The 24,391-nt window shown below is 37.4% G+C and overlaps 1 protein-coding gene across 1 annotated transcript; it reads right to left on the bottom strand.

Moving 5' to 3' along the window:
• Positions 1 to 8,082: 8,082 nt before the first annotated feature.
• XKR9 (XK related 9) lies at positions 8,083 to 18,036 on the bottom strand. Its single transcript, XM_030234577.2, has 3 exons — positions 17,634 to 18,036; positions 10,354 to 10,577; positions 8,083 to 8,807 (listed from the first exon to the last, which is right to left on the bottom strand). Exons 1-3 carry the CDS (start codon positions 18,008 to 18,010, stop codon positions 8,164 to 8,166), a joined length of 1,245 nt encoding a protein of 414 aa, XP_030090437.2. The 5' UTR covers positions 18,011 to 18,036; the 3' UTR covers positions 8,083 to 8,163.
• Positions 18,037 to 24,391: the final 6,355 nt, after the last annotated feature.

Genomic DNA, 24,391 nt, shown 5'->3' with positions numbered 1-24,391 from the left:
TCAGGCTTTTTTATTAGTACTTAGGTGTTGAAAGCCTTGTAAAAGCTACAGCTCTTTCTGGCAATTGGGCTCCTTTTCTGTTTCTCAGTTTTACCTGGAAATGCTAAGTACTGTGGCCTGCTCAAGAGTAACAGTCTTACTTCAGCATCTGGGAGATTTTCTTGGTGTGTTTGTTTTTTCAAGTTCTCACAGCCCAAAAATTCCAACCCAGGAACAGTGCTGAATGCTGTAACTGTAACATGACTGCATTTAGGGAATTTTCACAACCACCCAGGTGCCTCCAGGTTTCCCTGCTTCAGCAGGAGGGTTGGACTGTATGATTTTCAGAGGTCCATTCCAACCTCAGCTGTTCCATGATTGTGACAGAGCTGAATAGAAAAAAAAGAAGAAATAAGTAAGTAACAAAATTGTGTCAGGGCAGAAGTGCAGCAGTGGCTTTGGCATAGGCATTAGAGGATGGAGAAATCATATAAAAACGTGAAGGGGCAGGAAAAGACCTGGGAAAATGAAGACAAGTGCACAGAAGCAGTAAAGTGGATGAAATGGGAGATCAACACACAACTGACATAGTCTTCTGCTCTCTCTCCTACACCTCAGGTACATAAAATCCTGTTGCCATATTGTCCTACCCATACCTAGACTTCCTGTTTCTCAATGAACAGCAGCAGGAGAGATAACTCCTGAAAAGCACCAAGTGAGCCTTCACAGAGAATGAAGGAGTGAGAGGGACAAGGTATAGTCAAGTGTCCTCTGTTGACTTCACAGGCTGTGCTCTGATTGCCAGAGGATTAAGCAATGGTGAATTACACTTGCTGAAAACTTGCTTCTCAGTAGGCAGTAGGAGAATCCAGTCTTCTAAAATTCATGAAACAGGCTTTTTAAATTTTTTTTAGCATGGTGCTATATTGAATGGATCAATTTATTCCCCTGGGCAACACTTATCAATTTTCTGAGATTGCCTACAGCAAACTGTATCAGTAACTACAGAGTCTCTCCAATCTACTGTTGAGAAAGCCCTTTTTTAAAACAAAAATTCACGTGGAGCTCCTAAATCACGTAGAAGTCTGGCTTGTTTTATGGCTGTCTGACACACACATAAGATACCACCAACACAATATTGTCGGGACTTTTCTAAGCAGCAGATTTATCATAGCTTTGACACTCACCCATTTGAAAATTGTATTGATAAACAAAAACTGGAAGACCTAGTATTTTAATGGGATTCAGTTGCTTTCTTCCCAAGTGGCTGAGCTGAGTACCTTCCACAAAGCACACACGGGGCCACCCACCTCACATGTGTACTTTGGTGACTGCTGAGCCTCAGAGGTCCAGCCCACTCTTGTGAGGGAAAAACAATCATTGCCCATAACAAGGCCTGCAAGTTATTAGTTTCTATTCTCCTATGAGCAATCCCTCATTGTCAAGAAAAACCCAAACAAAAAAAAAAACCTTGTGGGTTTGTGTTTTGCTTTTCTTTTTGTTTGAGGAAGGCCACACCCAGCTGTTTTAATTATACTTCTGAGTACATATATGTAAACATTATTTTTTTGGCTGAGAGAATAGGGTTTTTATGGTTTCATTTCTCTCTTAAAGGAATAAATTAGTTACTGATAGCTATTGTTGTCCCTGTCTGATTATAATTATAGTTGTCAAATCACTAATAATAATTTCATATTCATTTTTTCTACATAATAGTCATTCTTGTTTGAAACCCCCATGCATATTTCTTTTATGAAAATCCTCTGTTTAACACATCACAGTAGAAATGGACATTCAACTTGAAATATAACTTTGCTTATATTATGGTTTTAAAATGCTGTTGATTATTATAACTGATTGCCAAAGCACACACTCATTAGCTTATGCAAGTTCCAGTAGTGTCATTCAAGAAGAGGTTTGTAAGGAATTAGGCCATATTGTGTCCTAGCCTGTTTTCCTTGTGTTTATGTAACTGCCATTCAGCTCTGCAGACTATGAGTTGAGACCATGTAGTCAAAGTCATGGTCAAGAACCCAGGGAGAACTCACCAAGAGTAAATTGCTTCCTCTTTTCTTCTCAAGTGAGAAAATAGGGTCATATCAGCCATTTGCACCAAAGCTATACCTAAGACATAACACTATACCAAAGGTCATAACTTGGGAACCAAGTTAACAAAGTTTTACCTAACTAAACTTCATCCTGTCAACATTCTTGCTGTAGTCAGTAGGAAAGGGAACCTGAAAAGGAACATTTACCACATCCTAAACAGGTGGCAGAGCAGACAGGATGGCAGCACCTTGGGTGTGACTTTTTTCTCCGTTGATTGTAGAGAACCCTATAAACCTAACATACAACTTGAATTAATTTATTAAGTTTGAGGTACATACCAACCTACAAGTAACCTACAATACCACTCAGATAACTCTGCCACACACTAGTGCACATGGCAAAGCAGCACAGAACTATGTGAGGTACTGTTTTCTGCTTTGGAGAGGTGACAAAAGCAACTGACAGGTGACTAAGACTTATTCTTTAAAATCTAAGTTTACCAATGCCTATAGCCCAGCAAAATACAGCCCGAAGCAGATGGAAGAGATCTTTAGTATGTAATCTTTCTGTGTCAATGTACATTTTCTGTTTTTCAGAGTCCAAATTACAAAAATACTCTCTTCTCACACTGCTTTTTCATCCAATTAAACAGTATGACAAAGACCTGGTGGCTTACAAAACAGTCAACAGCAGGCAATCTCCATCATGGCAGTGCTCTGTATCTCCACACAGCATAACTTCAATGACACAAATGCATTTCTTCTCTCAGTTAAATAATTCAGTGTTCACTAATGATGCAAATCTTCATATAAGATGTAGTTTTTGGAAAACCCAAATATAAGCACAGAAGAATTATAAAAAGCTAATGGTATTTTTCTGAAGTGCCTCAAACTTTCATGTGAACACCCAGACAAATTTAGTTGAATAAATACTTGCCATTGAAGAGGAGGTGTTTTCTATTCCTGAAAACAAATCTCCGTAGGAAGCCAGGCTTTAAAGAAGGCAGGAGCTGAACTTGGATCTTACATTGGAAACCAAACGCCCAAAGAGCGAAGAATAGATAAGACAATGCTTCTGCACAGAAATATTTGTTCTACAGTACACTGAAACATGATTCATTAAAAGTCAAGACATTATAAAATATTAAAGCTTTATTTATGATACAAAAATACAAACTTTATTTACAACACAAAAATAGGCTTATAGCCTGTGGACACAAGAAATAATCAATTGGATGCATTCATCAGTAGCTAGAGTACCACATAACAATTTTGACCCTGAACTTCCTCTCTGTACCATTCTGCAAGTGACCTGCAAATGTGTAGCTTTGTCATTTACTTCCTCATAGCAGCCAGGAAGCATCCAGTAACATTTAGCACTTTATTTTCAGCAGTTTACCTACTGCCCACGGACCAAAATATTCAACTGTGTCTTTTCTAGGCTCCCATTAAAAAATACCTGTGCTAAATCAGGGAGACTTAAGATCACTTATCAGTGCTGAGAAGACAAAGCATTACAGAACTTTACCACTACCTTTTTGTTGCATTCCAGTTGAAACAGAGGTGTTCTTCGAAGCATTGTCATCCTTTTCACCTTGACAAAGTGGCACAAGTAGTAATGATAATGGTAATGATATTGACATATTTGTATTGAGATTAGCCTAAGAATTTCTGTGGCATAAGCATGCACTTGGAAGTCTTCCTATTCTTTCTCACTCTATTCTGCTATTTACATCTGTGTTTCACTGTCAGAAATGAAAAGTATGCTAAAAATATGGAAACTGAAATGCAGTCACAGGAAGGCTAATGCAGTTTGTATTTTCAACAGGTGTTAGCAAGCTACATTAAGTTTGAATCAGCACTCCTATCCTATCACACCAAGGTCTACATTTTACTTAGCTAATAAACATAAGACTTGCATAGTGGGAACCTTCAGTGATTTGTATTTGTTACATGTTAGCCAACTGGAGGTAAAAGAAGAACATTTTTTGTTGAAGGGGGACCCAAAGGGTTAGCTGCCCTCCATTCAAATATCAATTCTACAGCCCATCTACTTTGCTATGCTTCTAAAAATTCTGTAAAATTATACTAAAGTGCTAATTGAAATAGAGAAGAGTGCAAAGAGGTAGAACAGGAAAATTCTTCAGTTGGAATGAATGACAAGTACATGTATTGCCTCAGGTTCAGATACGTTGTTTAACCGCTCAAACCTCCATTTTTTTGGAAGAATGTACACATGGTGAAACCTGTGGGCAGAATGTAGGTAAGCCTGAAGAGCTTTGAGCTGTGTGCATGCTTCTAGATCTGTATAATATAAATAAGAGATGTTAGTTTTGAAACAGTCTTTGAGATGTAAGACTCAATGGTAGAAAAAAGAGATGGTACTTTCACGTGTAAATATACAAAGCATAATGTTTGGGCTTGAGGATTTTAGTGAGAAATATGTGCAGTACCAGTACCAAGCAAGAGATGGAACTCAGCTCTTAGAAGGGTTAAAGCGAACTTTAGTCTTCCACCATCACCCTCTGGTACTGTATCTTCATAAATTTCCCTCGTTTATGGAGTGTTTTTGATGGCAGGCAATTCTTTGTTGAAAGTTAAGTGCTCTTTTATATGAATAAATAAAGAAGGCTTTGGTTTGAATGAATACATTATTTTGACAAATGTTTATTGGAAACCCAATTATGGCTTAATAAATCAGTGCTATCTGTGGTACATCAGGTGAGCTCACCGATGCCATCAAATGGCACATTGAGTATTAGTAGGATAATTAAAACAACTCTCTTGGATGTTGTTCTTCTTACCCAGGTCTGACAGTAGTCAAAACAGAAAGAAATTGTTTATTAATTTTATTTAACTTATTAAAATACTTTTTGTAAGATGTAATGGGCATACTTAACACAAAAAAAGGGAAAAAAAAACCCCATTTGTTTTCAATTTGCCATTAGCTTAAAATGACAAGGTCAAGCGCAATGCATGAACTGAGTGGCAGCTGAATTTTAAGGGTAGTTGGGAAGCAGAAAGGATATATATGAAGTCTATTGTTTGAACTTTACACCCAGGTGAAGTGGGGCTTTTTTTGTTTTGTCTGAAGTGGTCACTGGTGATATGAAATGTGTCTGGAGTCAATTCATGTGCTTCCCTATCCTCCCTCCTACAGCGATTCTGAGTTAGAACAACCAGATGAATGAGAAGCCATTTTCATAGCTGTGAAAATGAAGGGAATCCAGTGAAAATCTTAAACTAAAGGTCAAGAAGAAAGGGAGGAGTTTAAAGTTGATATTTTTTAGTCTCATAATATTCCCCTCTAGAAAAAAAATTATTGGGAGCAAACCACCAGGAATTCCCATCTCTTGAGGTCCCCTGACTGATGATGGCAAAATGGAGATGTATTGGTGGAAGAACACTGAAGATCTTTAAGATTTATGAAAATAATCTAAATTATTTCCCAAAGGACCATTTCCAGGCTTAGGGTATGGCTTAATTTACATCAACTAGGACTTAGAACCCTAAAATAAGGATTGAAATTGAAGTAATTGGATTTGGTGTGCATTTGAATTAGAATGATACAAATAGCCACCTAAATAAATGTCTTTCTTACCAACTCAACTTCGGTGTAATATTCTTCTTAGGGGCGCAGAAGAGGGAGTGAGGAGACATAAGGAGAACAACAGAAGGCAGCACAATATTCACCTTTTCTCCCCTGAGAGAAATGAGTGTTAGGAGCTGGCCAGAGAGATGGCAATGAAAGACTTCTCTTTGGAATTTGTCAGTTCATTGAATGGAGAAAAAAAAAATTATTTTGTTATACCAGAAATTAATTTTCCTCAGTAGCAACTCAGGCTCCAGATTTTGGGCAGTAGGCAGAGAACTTGGAGGCCCCAGGGCTGAATTGCCCTCACCAGGACTTCTTAGGATCTCATATTTTCCCAGAAATCTGCTTCTCAGATCATGTGTAAAGTTTGATGTCATCTTCTAAAAAATATCTAGACAACATTTCATCACTTTCTGCAAGACAGAGATAATATTCTCTATTTTCCACCATCCCTTACCCTAGTCCCTTCTCAGGATTTTAGACTGACAAACAGTAAAAGTGTGGGAAGCCATATAGGGATTGTCTTCACTATTTTGGATTCTAATTTTTCCATAGCAAAATAAAAGTACATTCGGCCTGAAAGCAGGCATGCACTTTGCTGCCAAGGACACCATCATCAGTAATAAATATTCTGCAATAAAGACAGAACTTAGGACAATCATGGTGCAAGAAAGCCTTGGGCTTTTTCTCCTTACCTAAGAAGATATTCCAGGGCTAGCAAATCAGGATATCTCTCTTCCAAAGTAAAAGAAGTGAAGGTACTGGTTTTTATACCAACTTTAGTAAAAGTAAATTAGTATTGTTTTTTCTCACAGATTGTGCTTTTCTGTCTTTACTTGCGGACCACATTTTGCTATCCTCAAGCAGGAATGAGGGATTTTAGAAGTCCTCACTACACCAATTTCTCATGTGCAGCCTCAGAAAGGCAGACTGTTCAGTCCAAGCTATGCACATAGAAATTAATTTCCTGGAATAGGATCAGGGAGATTTGCATGGTTGGCCTGGTAAAGAGAAGTGTGGACATTGAACAGGAAAGAAACAAGTTTAGAAACTTTCTCTGAGCTCTGGTTAGGCTGAAAGAGTAACAAGAAAAAAAGCATTCTGCAGTCCATGAACTTGACAAAAAAGACAAGACACAGCTCCAAAGAACCCTAATTATCAACCAAAGCTTCAGCCCTTCCCCCAGAGTTTTGCAGAAGTTTGTTGTCAATAAAGAATATTTACAGATTTGGTTCCTGATAAAGTTTATCAGTTTTTCTTCTCTCTAGCTTCTTTTCTCCAACCTAGTTCCATACCTTTGCCTGTGGCCAATCTAACTTCAAATGTGACTTAATGGAAGGAGAAAGGAGGGGAGAGAAAGAACCCCAGGTTTTCATAATACAGATTTAAAACACAGCAGCTCTGAAATACTCCCCCTTAGATTTTTTTTCTGAACAAACTGTGGCTATCAACCTTATTTCATTGTTGTTGATTTAGCATTTGAACACAGAGCTGAAATGTCTGGTTTCACTCTGCTTTCTGCCAAAAATTCTTGATAGACATGCTATTTTTATCTTTTGCCAGCCCCTGCGAGTGCAAATCATCAGAACAGTTGCTGCTCTTTTCTCCAGTGATAGACAGAAGATGCTGCACCACTGCCTGCTCTGCATAGCCTCATATTTTAGTGGAAATCAGCATTTAAAGTGTTACATCTTAGAGCCCAAAGGAGAAGAAAGCTTCATGGAAGATGGTTCTTCATTTGTATGCAAGACTCCTTTTGCCATCTATAAATCATTCAGGCTGCTATTATAACCCAGAACAAGCTGGCATCACCCCTAAATACAGAAGATTGTGTGAAAGATTAGCAGAACAAAGCCAACAAAGAAGTCATTAAAACACCTAGATGATAAAATGCTTGAAAACACCTCCCCGAATTTCTTTCCTTGTGGCAAGACAGTGATTGAGCCATAAATCAAAGCTATTCTTCTTCAGGGAGAAGGCAGTACAGTGTGTAACATGAAGAATTGCAGCTTTTACAGTAATGGGGAGAAGCAGGACTGATCACTGCCCTCAGTTATTTTAAATGCACTCTTCTTTCCTTCCAGCAAGAAAAATTTTAAAAAAAGAAAAGAAAAAGAGCCTCATTTTTAACAGAATCAACATAAGTTAAGAGAATGTGTGTTTAATGCTACATTTCATTTAATTAACTCTTAGCTTTTCCTATGTTACATTTGCATTGCTAAAAAAGTAAAACTGTGAATTGTGTTGGATGATTAGATTGAATCGTTTCTTTGACAAACTAACTTTCACCAGCACATAAATGTTCATGTTACAGAGTCTTTGTATTGTGGAAAACAAATAGTTATTCAAAGCCAACAACTCTGGTCTGCTATGTACTCCTCAGTGATGATACATAAGTAACAATGACAGAGGAACACACTGTCCAGCACGAATTTGCTATTAAGGCCACAAAAAAAAAAAAAAAACCAAAAACAAAAAAAAAGGAACCAAAAAAACCCCAATAAGCAAAACAACAACAACAACAACAAAAACCTGTACTGTTCATTGCATTAAGAAATTCTGAAATCTACCAATTTTCACTCTAACTTTTTGCCCTGCCACTCCATCAATTTCATCTGAATATGGCTGAGGTCTGCAATAAGTAGTGGGATGAAAATGGCTGTAATAAACAACAAGAAAAATAATACCTAACACCAGACTCAAAATAGTTAATATGCTTACAATTGTAAAATATATTTCTTTGATAATGGAAGGTTTCCAGAACATGTATACAAACAAAATACCTAGAGTCACTACAGTGTGAGTAGCATAATAAATAGAAATGCAATCTTTTGTTCTTCTCCCCTTAATGTTAAAAAATGAAAAAATTAGAATGATTCCAACTACAGTTCTGTACAGATATTCCATCTTCTTAGACCTGCAAAATGTTGTATGCTGTTTCAAAGTCCAAGTGAAGCCACAGATCCAAAGAAATATCAACAGAATTACAGAAATTCTGACACTGAGTAGAGTGATCAATGAAATACTGAGTATCCAAGAAGTGATGGTAAGCAATTTATAGAAGAGATACACGAACTTGGAAAGCACATGAAATTCTTCTTTGTCAGGCAGAGATTTTCGTAGTGATATCTGATAATCAACCATTGATAAGGAGATACCACAAAAAGACATCATCATGGCAGCATCTAAACAGAGCACAAGGAGAAATGTTACGTCAGAGAAAAAGAGACACTATTTTACACTATGATTGCTGAATGAAGTTTTAGAAAATGTCGTGCTTTGCTAACACTTTCTTTAACACAGTTTCATATTTACTCTCTGCTCCAAAGCAAGTCACCCTAATTTTAAGGCTCACTTTGATAGTGGGGCCCTGGGAAAATGTTAAGATAGAACCTAAAAGGTTAAGCTTTGCGTTGTACCTACATAAGTGGTATGATAAATGATATAATTGTTAGATGTGACGATTGTTTAGTAATTAAAAATAATTATTGTATAATCATAAGAAGGATCATGAGAAACTGTATGTTCCTAATCTAAGGAGGCTATGCTTGGCTGAAATCTATGTATACAATAGAACAATGTAAATTTAATAATTAACATCAAAGTTATATAACAGTAGAATATAAAAACATGTTCATCCCGAATCCATGTCGGAGTCAGATTTGGGTTTGTCCCCCTGACACCCAGACCTCTTCAATAAAAGCACCTGCACATAATCATAATCATAATTTTCCATGATTATGTGTTCCTGAATGCTAACAACTTTAGTTACTTAAATCTAGGCATCTGATGCTGTTTGGTATGCTTGTGTTATCCTGCCCATCCCCTGGTGCTTAATGGCCTTTTCTAAGTTGCATGTCAAATGTGCCATCTCCATGCACAGGTGACTTAGAAATTCCCAAAGTATTGCAAATAGACCATAAAAATTTAAGTTTCAGCAACTAATATATGTGAGTCTGCCATGTCTAAAATGTAGAAATCTATAACTAGGAGCTGATCCTTCACATGGTCATATCCAAGATAAGATTTGCCTGATCCTTTTCCATGAATTTTGAATCTATAAATTTTGACTCCATGGACTTTGAAGGAACTCTAGACATCAAAGCAGGTGTCCCCATTTGGTTAGATAAATTCCAACCCTGAATAAGTCAATGTCTTGCCAATAATTCTGCTAATTTTAGAGCTGGAAATGGTACAGCTGCTGTCTTGCTTTTGAGAGTTGAACCAGTATCTCTTCACCATGTTGCATTCTACAATACTGACATATCCTCAGATTTAGTTTTGACTCTGTCCCTCACCTGTAATATGGGTGATGGTATTCACAGCTTGTAGGGCTGCTTTAATTACATTACTGACTTCCAAGTGCCTAGGTAGCAGTTTTAAAAGAATCTGTAATCAAAACCACACATATCAAACTGCTCTGCAAATAACATGCTAATTGCATTCAAGACCTTATTTTCAAGAAATGCATCATTATGGTTTTATTAGATATTATGACTTTTATATTTATGATGCACAGTATTTATATATGACTTTTCATTTTCATAGTGACATCTTTCTTCTCATTGATTTAGCAGAAAGGACTATCTAATAGACAGAAATTCTAATTAAATGCAGAGTAATACAGTGGAACATATGTTTACCAAGATTTGCTTAAAATGTTATCCAGTCATGAGTTATATTTTTAGGTAAGATACTCAACTTGCAACAGAAGGAAAAAGACAGACTTACATTGATAGAAATGAGTTTTGCCATGTTCCATGAGGATGTAAATCTGAAGAAAAAGTTGTGGTGTGGTCTCAAGAAAAGTCTTGAACACCCTGAGCATGTTAATATCAGTCACTGCATCAATAGCTTGTTTTTGAATGAAGTTGGAAGGGTCTTCTTCTGATGCACCTCTGCCACTTGTTTGTTTAAATGCAGCTTGACAGCCGTATTTCAAAGCAAACCAATACCTATTTTAAAAACGACCCTTGATTAGACAGCACTTTTTAGAAGACCAACTCAACAAAATTATACAGCCTTACAACTTTTTCCATCTTCTTCTCAGATAAAATTTTGTCTGATGTCTGTCTGGTATCATGGATATCAGAGAATCATTTAAGCCCAGCAATACCATGCAATAAGAAAACTAATAAAACAGAATGAGACTTTTCTAAATAAAGAATACAAGCTCAATTTTGTTAGGTTCTTTAAATTACTGCCTTTCTGAAAAATCACTTGGCATCTCTGCTCAGTCTCTCTTGGAGATACTCATTCACTTTCTTTGTATCCTTTTCAGGATATTAATGAATATCCAGCTGTGAACTTCCATATCTATGTAAGTAGAATATAGATCCAAAGCCCCAAGAATAATACCTGATGAACTGCAAACATAAAACAGACTTTTAAGAAAACCTTCTACATTGTTACTTTCTAAATAATCAGGAAGGCTTCTATTTCGGAAAATACTGAAATATAAGTTTTACCTTTTTTTTTCATCTTGGTGTCATAGTCATAGTTTTATATAGGTAACAGTAACAGGCAGATACACTGCCTGTTGATGCCCTATTAAATGAGATATTTGTTACATACATGATGATGTAGGACAGAAAAATCTAGTCTTGCTATGATAGCAGAGATCCTGAAATGTGGAGAGATAAGATACAGTGTAGAAAAGCACATGCACAGGATGATAAGGGATGGCTTGAAAAAGGGGATAGGGATGAAAAAATATGGGTGTAACAATTTTAACTGTATTATTATTATTATCATTATTATTACTACTGAAGATTTTTTATGCACAGAATAATTCTTTCTTTTTCTGTAATAAATAGATCTAGACTAATAATGATTCTTGGAATCAACTGTTAGAATTTCATTTATACTAAGTTCTTGGCTTTATAGGAATATAAATCCATGTGTTTGTCCATAAACAGGATTTTTATCATAGCAGCCTTCAGACATCACTTCCAAACCTATTTCTGTCTATTTAGGTCCCAGATGTTTTCAGCTTCTAAGATTCTTTTCCAATGAACACATTTTGACAATAACCAGCAGGCAAGGACAGCCGACGTAGGCCCTTTTGAAGAAAACTCACTGTTATTCAGCCAATTTTTCTAGCCTTGCAAAGAACTAGTAGAGTCTTTCCTCATCAAAAGAGAAACTAATTCAGTAAATAAATTATGACAGTTTCATCATTCATTTGGATCTATTTTCTTGAGAAACTAAGCAGAAAACCACAGGCCAGCACTTGGTTATCTTAGACAGTTGTACAAGACTGCTAATACACAAGCTGAGAAAGGCAAGGTCCCATGCCTTAACTTGCCTCCTATTTACATTCCCTAGGACAGCATCTGAGATAACTTCAAGATTCATGCTGAAGTGCAGCTTTCTAATTCCCTGGCCATCCACAGGATCACACCCACCAGGGGCCTGATGAAACCCAACAGAGGGCAGCAGATCATCAGCCAGCCAGATCTCACAGGATCGTCTCTTCCCAATGTAACACTGGAGCACAGGACTCGTCTCCTTACTGAGGGAGCTAGGAAGAATCCCGGGCTCCTTCAGAGGTTAAAAGTTTAACATTTTCACCACCTTTAAAGACCAAATCCTTTGACCACAGGGAAGGCAGTGTAGGGCTCTCTTCCACAACCACAAGCAAGACAGCCAGGATTGTCAGTTCCTAGATTAAGAGCATGCTAGAGGATCCATGACTTATTCCCTGGTATGTTAAGGCACATTGACCATACAAGTGAGAATTGCAACAATAGGAGTAGGTGTGGAACAGCTTTCTTACTACTCAAGAGCCTTTCCTTTTCTTCTTGCAGAGTTTCATAGACTGCATCCCTGCCATTCAGTCCATGAGCTGGTTCTGGACCCATTATTTACTCCCAAAGGAAACTAATTTTTATTTTTATGGTTTTGTGTATTCATCTTATTGCTCCCTGAGTAATCACTCATAAGCAATGAACTGAACTGTTTTGCAAGGCATCTTTTTTCTAATTAGTATTCCAAATCATCTAGTTCTTGCATCTGACATGTAAAAATCTGGAAAGTTTGCAATTTGTTTTCAAGAAAAAACAATTGGGTAGACTGATCTGCTAGTTGTCCATGGACTCACCCACCAGACCCTGTGTTTGTCCAAGCACCAAGAAGTGGAAACCAGCCACACAAATGTCAAGCTGCAGAGGTCACAGCCGAGATGGCAGGTGATATGCAATGCAAGAAATGTCCTAAAATGAATATTTCAGCTGGATGCATACCTGAAATCACTTGTCAGTTTTCAAAGCACATTCCTTCTGAGCACTGTATATTATGTTTATATTGTTATAAGATGGTATCCTCTGTATTTGTCACTAGTTGTAGCGGTTTTGGTTAGTCCACTTCTGACTTTGAACACTTTATAGAATACATTATTTTTTTTCCTAGTAAACTCCAAATACATCTACTGCTCTTTGATTATGTATTAAGCAGGGTGGCCTTCTCTGAGCTCCACATGCTTATATCACTTATTGTAAGTTCACTGCAACAACTTTTCATATTTTTATATCACTTATTGTAAGTTCGCTGCAACAAATTTTCATATTTTAAGAGTATTTTGTACTTATACTGTCATTCTCATCTGTCCCTTTGGCATGTAATATGATCTTTTAGGAAGGGCTCATAGACAACTTTTAGACCTAGTGTTGAAGTACTTTCCTAGCCTAAGGCAAAGTTCAGTACATACTAAAGGATAGGTCAGGTTTAAATTTTCTCTATTTTCATGCCCACAGCTCAGTTAAACCCTGTGCCTGCTCTGAAACTATTATAGCTATACTCCCCTAATCTATTTTCCTATAATATATCTATTGCTATAGAAGTTCTGTACTTCAATATTCATTGAAGCAAAAAGTCTTTTTAAAAGGTACTACAACTGTAATAAAAATACATTAATAAAAATATTGGATTGGTTATGTATTTTAGATAGGGGTACATCCTAAATGGAATGTGAAATGGTTATATCTAATACAGACAACTGCAAGTTTACCATTTACTTTTTCTCCCTATAAATTCATCAAAGAGAATATGTTTTTCATTATTTCAAGGTATATAAGCTACTTGGAAGCCAACAGAATAAAAAATCTTCAATTTCTTTACAACTGGAATTGTCATACGGTAAAGACAATGGTAATGCATTAACAGTGTTTCTAAATATCATTTACTTTGAGAGAAGGGGAAAAAAGGGTTTGTGCCTTAGTAGTGTTGCTTTGTAGAGAACACAGATGACAGGGCTCCTACTTGTTATAAACACTCATGGAAACACAGCTCCACTGTTTTCTGTTTTTGAGATGTTCCTAGATATTCATCATCATTTCACAAATGATGAAGTTTGATCCTGTAAAATTCGGAAGGCTTTTTCTCTGGCTGGGAATTCACAGGGGTGACAGCTGTTTTGTTTTGTTGCTTCACAGCCTTCACAAGTGACAAGCAAGTGGCCTTGCCAATGTTTCCATATCACATGCTTTCCCTCCAATTTCCACTGACTTTGTGAGACATTCCCAGCATTATACTACACATCCTATCTCATCAAACTATACTGATAAATGTTCAGGTGCCATTTAGAAATTCATACAGGCAGGGTGTGAGTGGCCTGGCCATAATGATTTTCCTGTCAAAATTCTTGTCATGCAGTCGCAGTCTTCAGCATTGTACAAATCCTCATCAAAGGAAGATTACTCTCTGCTGCATGTTAAATTTCACCTTCTAAGTATCAAAATACTCAGATTAAACCCATGAAATTAATGCAACTAAGTCAATACTTAGGTCAGTAAATTTATATCAAGAAATTGTGATCAAACACAGAATCACAGAATCATTTAGTTTGGAAAAGATCTTTAATATCATGGAGAACAACTACTGCTCTAGCACTATCAAGTCCACCAATCAACCATGTCCCTAAGTGCCACATCTACCTGTCTTTTAAATATCTCCAGAGATGGAGACTCACCCACTTCCTTGGGCACCTGTTTCAAAACATGTGAAGAAAATGTTCCTAATATCCAATCCAAACTTTCCCAGTGAAAGCTGGGGCCATTTCGTCTTATCCTGTCACTTGTTCTTTAAAAGAAGAGACTGACCTCCAGCTGACAACAGCCTGCTTTCATTTGTAGAGAGCAGTAAGAGTTTGACACAAGGTGTTGGGTAACTTAACCTCACTGACATCTCCAAGCCAGTTGACTCAACATTGTTCAGTTCCACTTGCAGAGCCTCATACCTCTTATGCCATGGCTCCTGTGAAGGGGGGTAGTCACAGGGGAGACACCCCTGCTGCACTGGGCAGGAACTTGTTGCCATTGCCCCCTAGCCTTAAGTCACTGTGCTCAGCCAGGTGAAAAGTGAATAGGGAATCATCCATCTCAGGCATCCTGCCTGCCTGCCTGCCTGCCTGTGGGGCAGTCTCAGGAAGGCAGAGTGTCATTCTAGCAGTCTGCATGTGTGTCTCTCTCCCTGATACTCCTCAGCCTACTCCCCTCCTCCCAGAGCTCTATCACTAAGCAGAAGTGTTCCTTTTCCAGAGTGCATCTCCCGCAGGTGGGCTCACTGCTGCCAGCTGGTACTCCTTCAGAACAGGGCCCACCCTGCAGCCCATCTCACTGCCTTTTAGAAATCTGCAATGAAATAACTCCAGGTTCAGCAAAGCACTCACATTTACTCTGATGTCTCATGGATCTAGAATTAATTTTTACAAAGATGCAAAACAATCTTTCTTTTTCTTCTGCCTCTATTCAAAGTTGAAGGGCATTCTGAGCTACCTTTAGGCATCAAGAAGCACAACAGCAGATGCTGCCTATGTGACCTATTCTGACAGCAAAAGTTATGAATTTCTAATGTTTAGTCTCCCACAGGTGTATCCTAGGCTGATGAAGCACACTGCTACACATCAGACAGCTCCAGAATTCTCACCAGAACTCTATGGTGCCCTAAGGAAATGTGCCCTTTGCCCACATTCCATGGCAGTGTTACTGTCTTAATGTTGTTATGTCACTACTGTTATCAATTCTACAAAGATCTGTGGGGGCCATTTAAATGGGTCAGGCTGAATATCGTTTTAGTCAGCATAGTTAAAATGTACATTTTAAACTTAATTTTGTCTCCTTGCAGAGCATACTATATGAAATATAATTGCAGGTATGCACTCTTTTCAACAAAAGAAACTAAAGCCTTCTTAGAAAAGAAATATTTTTAATTTTGTTTTCCTCTGATTTTATATATATTGTTTGTATGTATGTACATCTATATATATAGCAATATGATTTACGTATTTATTACTTAGCATTGAAAGTGTGTTAGCAAAACCAAACTGATTCCCATTGTTCTGTGCACTGTATAAGCCTCCAGTTCCCAAAGGGTACTAGTTTGTAAGCCACCAATTCCAGTACCTAAAATGAGCCTAAAAGAAAGCAGAAGAAGGACTTTGTACAAGAGCATGGAGTGATACAAGAAGGAATGGCTTCAAACTGAAAGACAGTGGGCTAAGACAAGCTATCAGGATGAAACTCTTTCCTGTTAGGGTGGGGATGCACAGGTTTCCCAGAAAAGCAGTGGATACCCCATCCCTGGAGGTGCTCAAGGCCATGTTGGATGGGGCTTTGATCAACCTGGTCAAGTGGAAGGTATCTCTGCTCATGGCAGGGGGTTGGAATGAGTTGATTTTTAAGGTCCCTTTCAACCCAAACCATTCTAGGAATCTAAACTCAAAGATATAGCAGGAGGTGTAAAAGCAGATGAAAGGAGGAAGAAGGAAAGAAAGAAAGGAAAAAATTAAAAAAGATAATTTGATAAGGTTTATTTACATGTTATAATTTCAAGCCTCCAGAGTTCACTGACCAAATCTTATTTAATGGCTAGGCCCTCATTTTCTTCTTTGCATGAAGAATATGGATTTCTGCCCTAAATGACCTTCTGGAGAATCTCACCTTAACAAGTATGACCTGACTTGACAGAATCTATTTTTATCCATTTACTGCACAGATAAACCTGAGAGACTCATTGTCTAAATTAACTACATCAATTAGATGACTAAGAGGGAGGACAGGAGGAAGTTGTACCTTGATACACCTAAGGAAAATACATATAATAAAAGTATGTAATAGTTAATCACAAAGGTACAAGCCCAAATGCCAGCTTGCTGTTACCAGCTTACACTTTACAGCATGCATTACCACGCTGCTAAATTGTGAGGAGTGGCTGAAAGAACTTTGTAACTTATACAAAACATCTTGGAAATTTTCCAAGCATAAGTAGCAGCACTGGAGAAAATATAATTTGTGCAATAAAGAACAAGTGTCCAAGTTGACAACACTGTCAAAGGACAAAATAATGTTTACTAGATAATAAGCCACTCCGAGAATATGGAGCTAATTCTGGGAAAGAAGATTCAGAATTACAGAAATTCTTGGTAGAAGATATTAATTGGAAAGGGTATGAGTTCAGGTAAATCCAAGAGTTTTGCAGATTGCTTTAGAGTCAAGTTAATCCACTAAGCAAACAACTTTTCTATCACCCATTAAGTCAATCCCTGAGGGAATACTGCTGCAAATATCCTTACTAACTATTCAGCTATTCATTTCTCTTCTGAATCTTGGTGAGTTTTCTACATATGGTTAGACACTCAGGTTGAAACATTACTTCTTCAGCTGTCTCAGATGCTTACTGTGCATAACATCACTTTGAAAACTCGTTTTTATCACTTATGTGCAGTAGTACTTTTCAAAGCAATAATTTTTATTGTGTATGCCTCATCAAATGGCTGATTAATCAAACAGAGTAGGGTTGTGAATGATAAAAATCATTACTTCCAGGTACATGGAAGAAGAACTTCATATCCATCAAAACCTGACAAAATTTACCACAAAAAGACATTTGTTCTCATGGAGCAGTAGTTAAGGCCAGAATTGCTCTTGTCCCTGAAGCCATACTAAGCACTTCTTAATAACTGTCCTAAAGCACCATGACTTATCAGTTTAAAATAAATGTTTAAATGTGCTTACCTTATAAAAATTCCACAATGCAAGAGATGAGCTAGAAAAACCAGTTTCAGCTTCCCAGTATCAGTACCTTCCCAGTCATTTTTAAACCACTCATAACTAAATAGCTGAGTTATTGTTGATGAAAGACCTCTAAAACACATAATCCATATACTCCAGGAATATTGTCCTTGACAGAAATATCTACTAGCTACCCAGAAGTCCACTACAATATCAACTACATAAATTATCATTCCACCAACTAAAAAAAAGAAATTCTGCTTAGTAAATTTCATTGTGTGTGAAACTGTCACTGCTGCCATTCTCTCCTCACTTAATGTAAAGGAATCTAAATATTTTCCTACAATGGAGTCTTTTTCCTGACAAAGCCATCTTCTCATATTGCTTCATACAAAGGAAAGTTGGGTTATCCATTTTTATTATGGCAAAGAGACTTGCATTTTTCCATGCTCTTGATTTAAATATTAAATTAACTTCTAAAATACACATCTATTCTGGAAAAGATAAATGTAAATTGTCCTTTTAAGTGATGGAGTCGTTCTTCATTACTGATTCCTAAAAAGAAGAAAAAAAGGAAGATTAGCAATAACAATATCCTCATCATGTAAAATATCCTACAGCAATTCTCATGACCATTTGAATAGGCAAGTTCTGAGATACTGGTGAACAATCATCCCAAGATAGCTCCATTTCTGAATCTGCTGAGGTCACCCATTGTCCCAAACAGGGACACTCCACTCAAACAGCTGTTGAGATAATTCCTAGGAGTTGCAAAACACTAAGAAAGAAGTGTTTAAAAGCAGCTTATGGAAAAAAATTGATTCCTAGCCAAAACTTTCTAAATTTCTGAACTCTTCTCCTTTTCTGTGCACAGCACAAAATGTTGAGAAAACTTTTGTCTTGAGCACACACCATGGTATCAGAACAAACATCATTTGGCAGCTTCCAACTGTGTCACTGCATTTGTGTGCATATGTCCAGTGTTTTTATCACTCCAGCTTGGTTTTCTACATGCAGTAGGAAAGTGCTAAATAAGATTGCAGCTCTCCTGTTAAAAACACTTGTAAGGAGCCAGACCTGGACCAGTGTATACCTCTCTGAGAAATGTCTTCTATGTGGCTACACATAGATGATTTAACCACATAGCTCAGTACAAATCTAATTAATTTGTAGTCAGAGCTACATTTTACATTGCCCAACACTGCAAGGGTTCTTGTGACCTCTTGGGTAGCCCTCACATGTCTTTCCTCTGTAGATCTGTGGTATTTGGCAGGTGAAACAGAAAAGCTATAAGGCAGTACATTCTTTTTCTCATTCACCTCTGCAAAGCTATAAATTTAAAATTACAAAGTCCCTTTACTTCATTTACATATCTTAGGAAAAAGCTGCTGGCAGCAAATGCAAAGGATGGGATGCAGGACATGCCAAGGCTGGGCTGGTGCCAGTGCCAAACAGCTGAAGACAATACATGGGGAACAGCTGCACCAGGGAACTTGGAGCAGGAAAAGGGCATGTGGAGGCAGGTCCCTTTGGATTTTGTGAATTCAGGCGCACTGCCACAGAGGAATGAAATGAGATAATTGGTTAATAACCCATAAACAAAGATAATGACTGTTCTTTGCTTGGGTTGACTGGGCTCATCTTCACTGTGACCTAGGTACAAACCCAAAAAAGAGAACTTAAGTTCTAAATTTCCTAATGAAGACAAGTAGGAACATAACAGCCTGAAAAGGTGATGAGTGTATGGATTACTTTCTTGGATCTAGGCCTTAGCTATTTCTAGCCTCTCATTCTATCTCCTACTTAGGTTTCATGTCCTGGCCCAGAAGAGGTTGGAAAGCTCAGGCGATCCTGCAGCTGGGATAGCTGGAATCCTTTAGCTGTTCTTTCCGATTCTCTACAATAAAATACCACTAATCTCCTCCAAATCACTAATGCAATTTATATCCAATTCACAGTTAGATTCTGGGAAGTGGACTTCAGTATAAGGCCCATCATAAATTGAACTTTGTGTTTACAAACACAAAAAGACAAGTTAACCATGAGCCAGCAATGTCTCTGTGTGGCCAAGAAGGCAAATGGCATTGTGGAGTGCACTATGACCAGTGTGCCCAGCAGGTCAAGGGTGGCTATTCTCTCCCTCTACTCTGCCCTGGTGAGGCTGCATCCAGGGCACTGTGTCCAGTTCTGAGATCCCCAGTTCAATAAAGACAAGGAATTACTGGAGAAGGTCCAGCAGAGGGTTACAAAGATATTTGGGAGACTGGAACATCTCTCTCATAAGGACAGGCTGAGTGAGCTGGTTCTGTTCAAGCTGGAGAAGAGATTACTGAGTGGGGATCTTATCAATGAACACAAAAGCTTAAGGCCAGGGTTCAAGAAGATGGGGCCAGACTCTTTGCAGTGATGCCCAGCAACGGAACAATGGGCAATGGGAACAAACCTAAACACAGGGAGCTCCATCTGAATATAAGAAAAAACTTCACTTTGAGGGTGACAGAGCACTGGAAAAGGCTGCCCAGTTGTGAAGTCTCCTTCTCTGGAGGTACTCAAAACCTGCCTGGATGCAATCCTGTGCAACCTGTTACAGGGGCACCTGGTTTAGCAGGGGGTTTGGTTTAGACATCTTCAAAGGTCCCTTCCAACCCCAAATGGCTTGTGACTCTGAATTTCTTACATCTGAAAATTTGTGTATGAACTGACTTAAGAGTTTATTACTAGGGTTCATTCAATAAAATTCCAAAGGAAGCAGTTTTTACTCTATGAATGGCAACATGTCATTCTGCAACTTGAGTACCACCTTTGACAAGCTGTATCTATGGTTTGTAGAACAGATTAAAACCAAAACCAAACATTACACAAAACAAAACAAGGAAGTTCACTGTTTGACCACAACAGGAAGCACAACAGTAACAGGTTAGTCAATACCTGGATTCAGAACAGAAAGTTCTTTAGGAGACAGTTTATGACAAATCAGGCAAGATACCAAGGTTCACATTTAATGACTAATACTGTACCAGACAGTATTCAAGTGGCAAGGGGTAGCCTCTGCTTTTCCACCTGAAATGAGTAAAAAAGGTAACAGGATTCCTCCCTCTTTACAGCCTCCCTATCCTTTTTTATATAAGCACTTCAAAAGAGGAATATGAGAAAGGAAGTTTTACAGGCAGACTCCTCTGAAATAACAGCATGAAGAGAAGCTGTGAGGAGGGGATTTCTACTCCTGACAAGCCTGCTGTACAAACTACTGTCATGTCAGCAGTCTGCAGACCTGTCTGGACATCTTGGTGCTGTTTGAAGCCATCAGGTTAGCTGAGATAAATGAAGAGCCACACATTATCAAGCATGTCAGCTTACTCACTGTCTCACAATTATTTTGAACAAAGACTCCAGTCCTGAAAGAGCCTTGGAGCAGCTGGGAAGACACAAGGTTTATATTTTGTTCATGGCAACCTAAAATAATTCTACCCAAGACTCACAAATCTGTAACCACAAATGTTCATTTTCTTAATTCCAAATCCAAGCACCAACACCTGCTCACAGGTGCACATGAAATCACTGTTGAAGATCCCAGCTTTTAATAGCCCTACATTTTATGCATGATAGTACTCCAAAGAGCACCATGGTCTCACTACCAGGTGGGGTTCAAATAAGTGCCACAGGAGAGAGTGTCTTGTATCAATCAGAATTAAATTGCCCCTAGTCTTATTAAACACGTGATATCTAACATGACAGGGTCAGGAAGAGTAAAACTGTCAGTCAGTATAAATATAAGCCCCCTCTAAAAACTAACATACTGAATCAATTTGTGATACAGAAAACTTTTTGTGATAAAAAAGAAACAATAAAATTGGATTAGAAAGGCTTCAGGTCTCACTACACATTTAAAAGTTCTATTTTAAAATGCAGTTACCTTAATACTGGCCATGGATAGAGGTCTTTTTCCCTTCAAAAACTGTAGATTTCCACATTCATGTCTTTCCCATCCATACATTTACAAAACTTGCAATCCAAGGAAATTGAAGGGCTTGCTGATATAACACAAAGTGAAACTCAAATCATATGGAAACCATGTGACACAGTTAATGATTTGCTATCTGTCCTTCTTATGTTTGTATTATAAAATTGTATTCTAAAAATTTTGTATAGAAGTCCCTGTTAATAATAAATACTAAGTTTAATAGATTATAAATTTCTCTTCAATAAAATCATTTAACAATTTACTTCCTCAAAGTAAAAAAAAAAAAAAAAAAAAAAAAAAGTACCACTTTGCCCTGGTTTGTTTCTGTATGTGTGTAATCATTTTCAAATTTAGACTTTAGTTCATTAGACCTGTTGAGCAAAAGTCAATAGATATTTCTGGAAATACAAATGTGTATGTATGTGATTATATTCATATGTTTGCTTATATATATATTGATTCATTTATTTGTACACCCATGTATATATCCCAAAGATTTATACAAAAAGTACAGTATTTTTGGCTATATTTAAAAACTGTAGTACAATGTACTTTAAAAAAAATCCTTTATGTGCAATGATGCATGAGGAGACTGCATGTGGCCACGGACAGGTGATTAAAATTGTTCTCCTCTGCTAAAACTACAGATGCTTGCAGGAATCTGCCCCAGCTGAGCTGTTGTTACTCAACATGAAATTTTTATGCATGTTTAAAACAGCTGCAGGGTACAAAGCACAGGTGTGATCCTGTCTCTGTGACTCTGCTGCACAGGATGATGCTCACCCTCAGTCTGTAGATTTTCTAGCTCTTAGAACAGGAGTTACAATCCTCAGTGTCTTCATAACAAACATGATATCAACCCCTATCATTTTTTGTGTGCCTTCCTGCTTCTCCCTTACACTTTGGACACATCCTAGTCCTAAACAGTCCACAAACTCACTGCTATGACCTTTGTTATAATAAAAAAAACATTACAAAACTCTGTGGCACAGAGGGACGGGCAAAGTTTGCATGCAGGATTCTTGGACTGTAAATCAAGCAACCCACAAGATCAATTACTGGCTGGATGATTTATTTGTTTTCTGGTTAGACTTGGCATCAAAGAAAGAACAATTCTGAATTGTGACAAATCTCCTATGGTATTTATCCTTTCATTTGCTTCCAAATGTGGTAGGAAGGACCCTTAAAGTATTTATAGGCATTGATGAGGCTTCTTTTCTCCAGGCTGGACAGTACCAGCTCTTTCAGATTTTCTTTACTATGGAAATTCCCCAGGCCCTTCATCATCCTCCCAAATCAGCTCCCACAAACCTGCTGATCTGACTATTTCACATTTTCTACACAGTGTTGCCCCTCCATGCAGGAATCTTGCAGCCCATGGCCTTTCTCTGTGCAAAATCTGCTTCACTTCTTTTTGGTTTAAGGTCTTTTTACCTATCTCTGTACCAGATAAAAAAAAATAAAAATATAATGAAACAGAAAGGAAAATTCTATAAATTTCCTGTAAATCAATTTTAAAATCACCTTGAGATATTCATGTGCCAATGGCTCTGAAGATAAGTCTCTCAAGACATTTTCTATCTGCTGTTCAATTGATTAGGACTAATTATTGTACAATTACATGCTTAATATTCTACTAAGCTATTACACAGCCACACTGGAGAGGCATTTATCCTCAACATTTACACTTAAAATGTGAAAAAAAAATCCAAGTGCCAATACTCAAGGATTTTCTGTGTGCTAAAAATTTGAACCTTGCTAGATTTTCAGAAGAAATAGTCTATGCCTTGTGTATCTCATAGTTGTTACAAAATTAATCATTGTATATCACAAACAATCTAATTTTAGGTTTATTTATTTATTTATTATTTAGGAAACTCAGCTGGTTTTGTTTTTTTTACTGGTAGCTTACCTGCTTCAGAACATTTTTCCCCTCAAAAATTTAACAATGCAAAACAGAGAACCAAAAGAACTTGAGGGTATACATTTATTTTTCCTGTATCACATCAGAGCATAATAGCAGGACTTTCACTACATGCCTATTAACCTCTGTATTATAAGAGAAACAAGAGATTTTTTTTAAACAGATTGTGCAGGAAGTAGAGATGATCAAAGAACCTGTACTTCGTTCTCCAAAGGCACCATTGCTGCCACCTAGAGATAAAACAAATTCACAGCTCCTGCCTAACATCAGAAAATGCTTTACTACAGGACAGCAGGAGTAGTGACAAGTATTCCTTGGAGAACAAGTCTACAGCTCCCCAAACAATTCTTTATTTGAGGGGAGGAAAAAAAAAAAAAGATCTTGTGATGTTAAAAATAATGCCACCTAACTGAGTCATCAATGACATATAAAATAACGTAATTTTGGAAACCTTCTCTAAACATTCAGAATTTTCTTTAAAATAGAAAACCATTTAAATATACAACTTGGCTTAGGTAGTAGCTATTTCTAATCACTAAATTAAACTTTACCTGAAGACTGAAAATGGGTTGAATGTACCAATAGCTATACAAATATGCTACAAAAATAGCATAAGAGGGTACCTCAGGATTAGTTAAATTCAGGTCTAGTCACAGTTTCTTACAAAAGAGCATACAGGCAAATTTTATGGGGAGAGACTAGACTATTATGTATGGGGTTTTCTTGATTATGTCAACAACATCCCTGCACACATAAAAGCTTCTTTCCTTTGACCTGAAACATCCCTTCTGTTGTCTGTAGTTCATGCTTTAATGAGCAGGAAAACAAAAAATAAATGTAATGGGTTATATTTCAAATAAGTAATTGGCATCTAAA

This window comes from Serinus canaria, chromosome 2, assembly GCF_022539315.1.
Source record: "Serinus canaria isolate serCan28SL12 chromosome 2, serCan2020, whole genome shotgun sequence".
Taxonomy (NCBI): domain Eukaryota; kingdom Metazoa; phylum Chordata; class Aves; order Passeriformes; family Fringillidae; genus Serinus; species Serinus canaria.
The sequence above is the reverse complement of the archived record's forward strand: the minus strand, read 5'-3'. Positions and strand labels throughout refer to the sequence as shown.

Excerpts from the sequence above, each read along its gene's own strand:
- XKR9 (XM_030234577.2), bottom strand. The coding sequence starts at position 18,010 with ATGAGAAGATGGCTTTGTCAGGAAAAAGACTCCATTGTAGGAAAATAT. Across the intron at positions 10,578-17,633 it reads CATTGTGGAATTTTTATAAG|GTATTGGTTTGCTTTGAAAT; the intron begins GTAAGCACATTT and ends TTTTTAAAATAG. Across the intron at positions 8,808-10,353 it reads CAAAACTCATTTCTATCAAT|ATGCTGCCATGATGATGTCT; the intron begins GTAAGTCTGTCT and ends TGCTCTGTTTAG.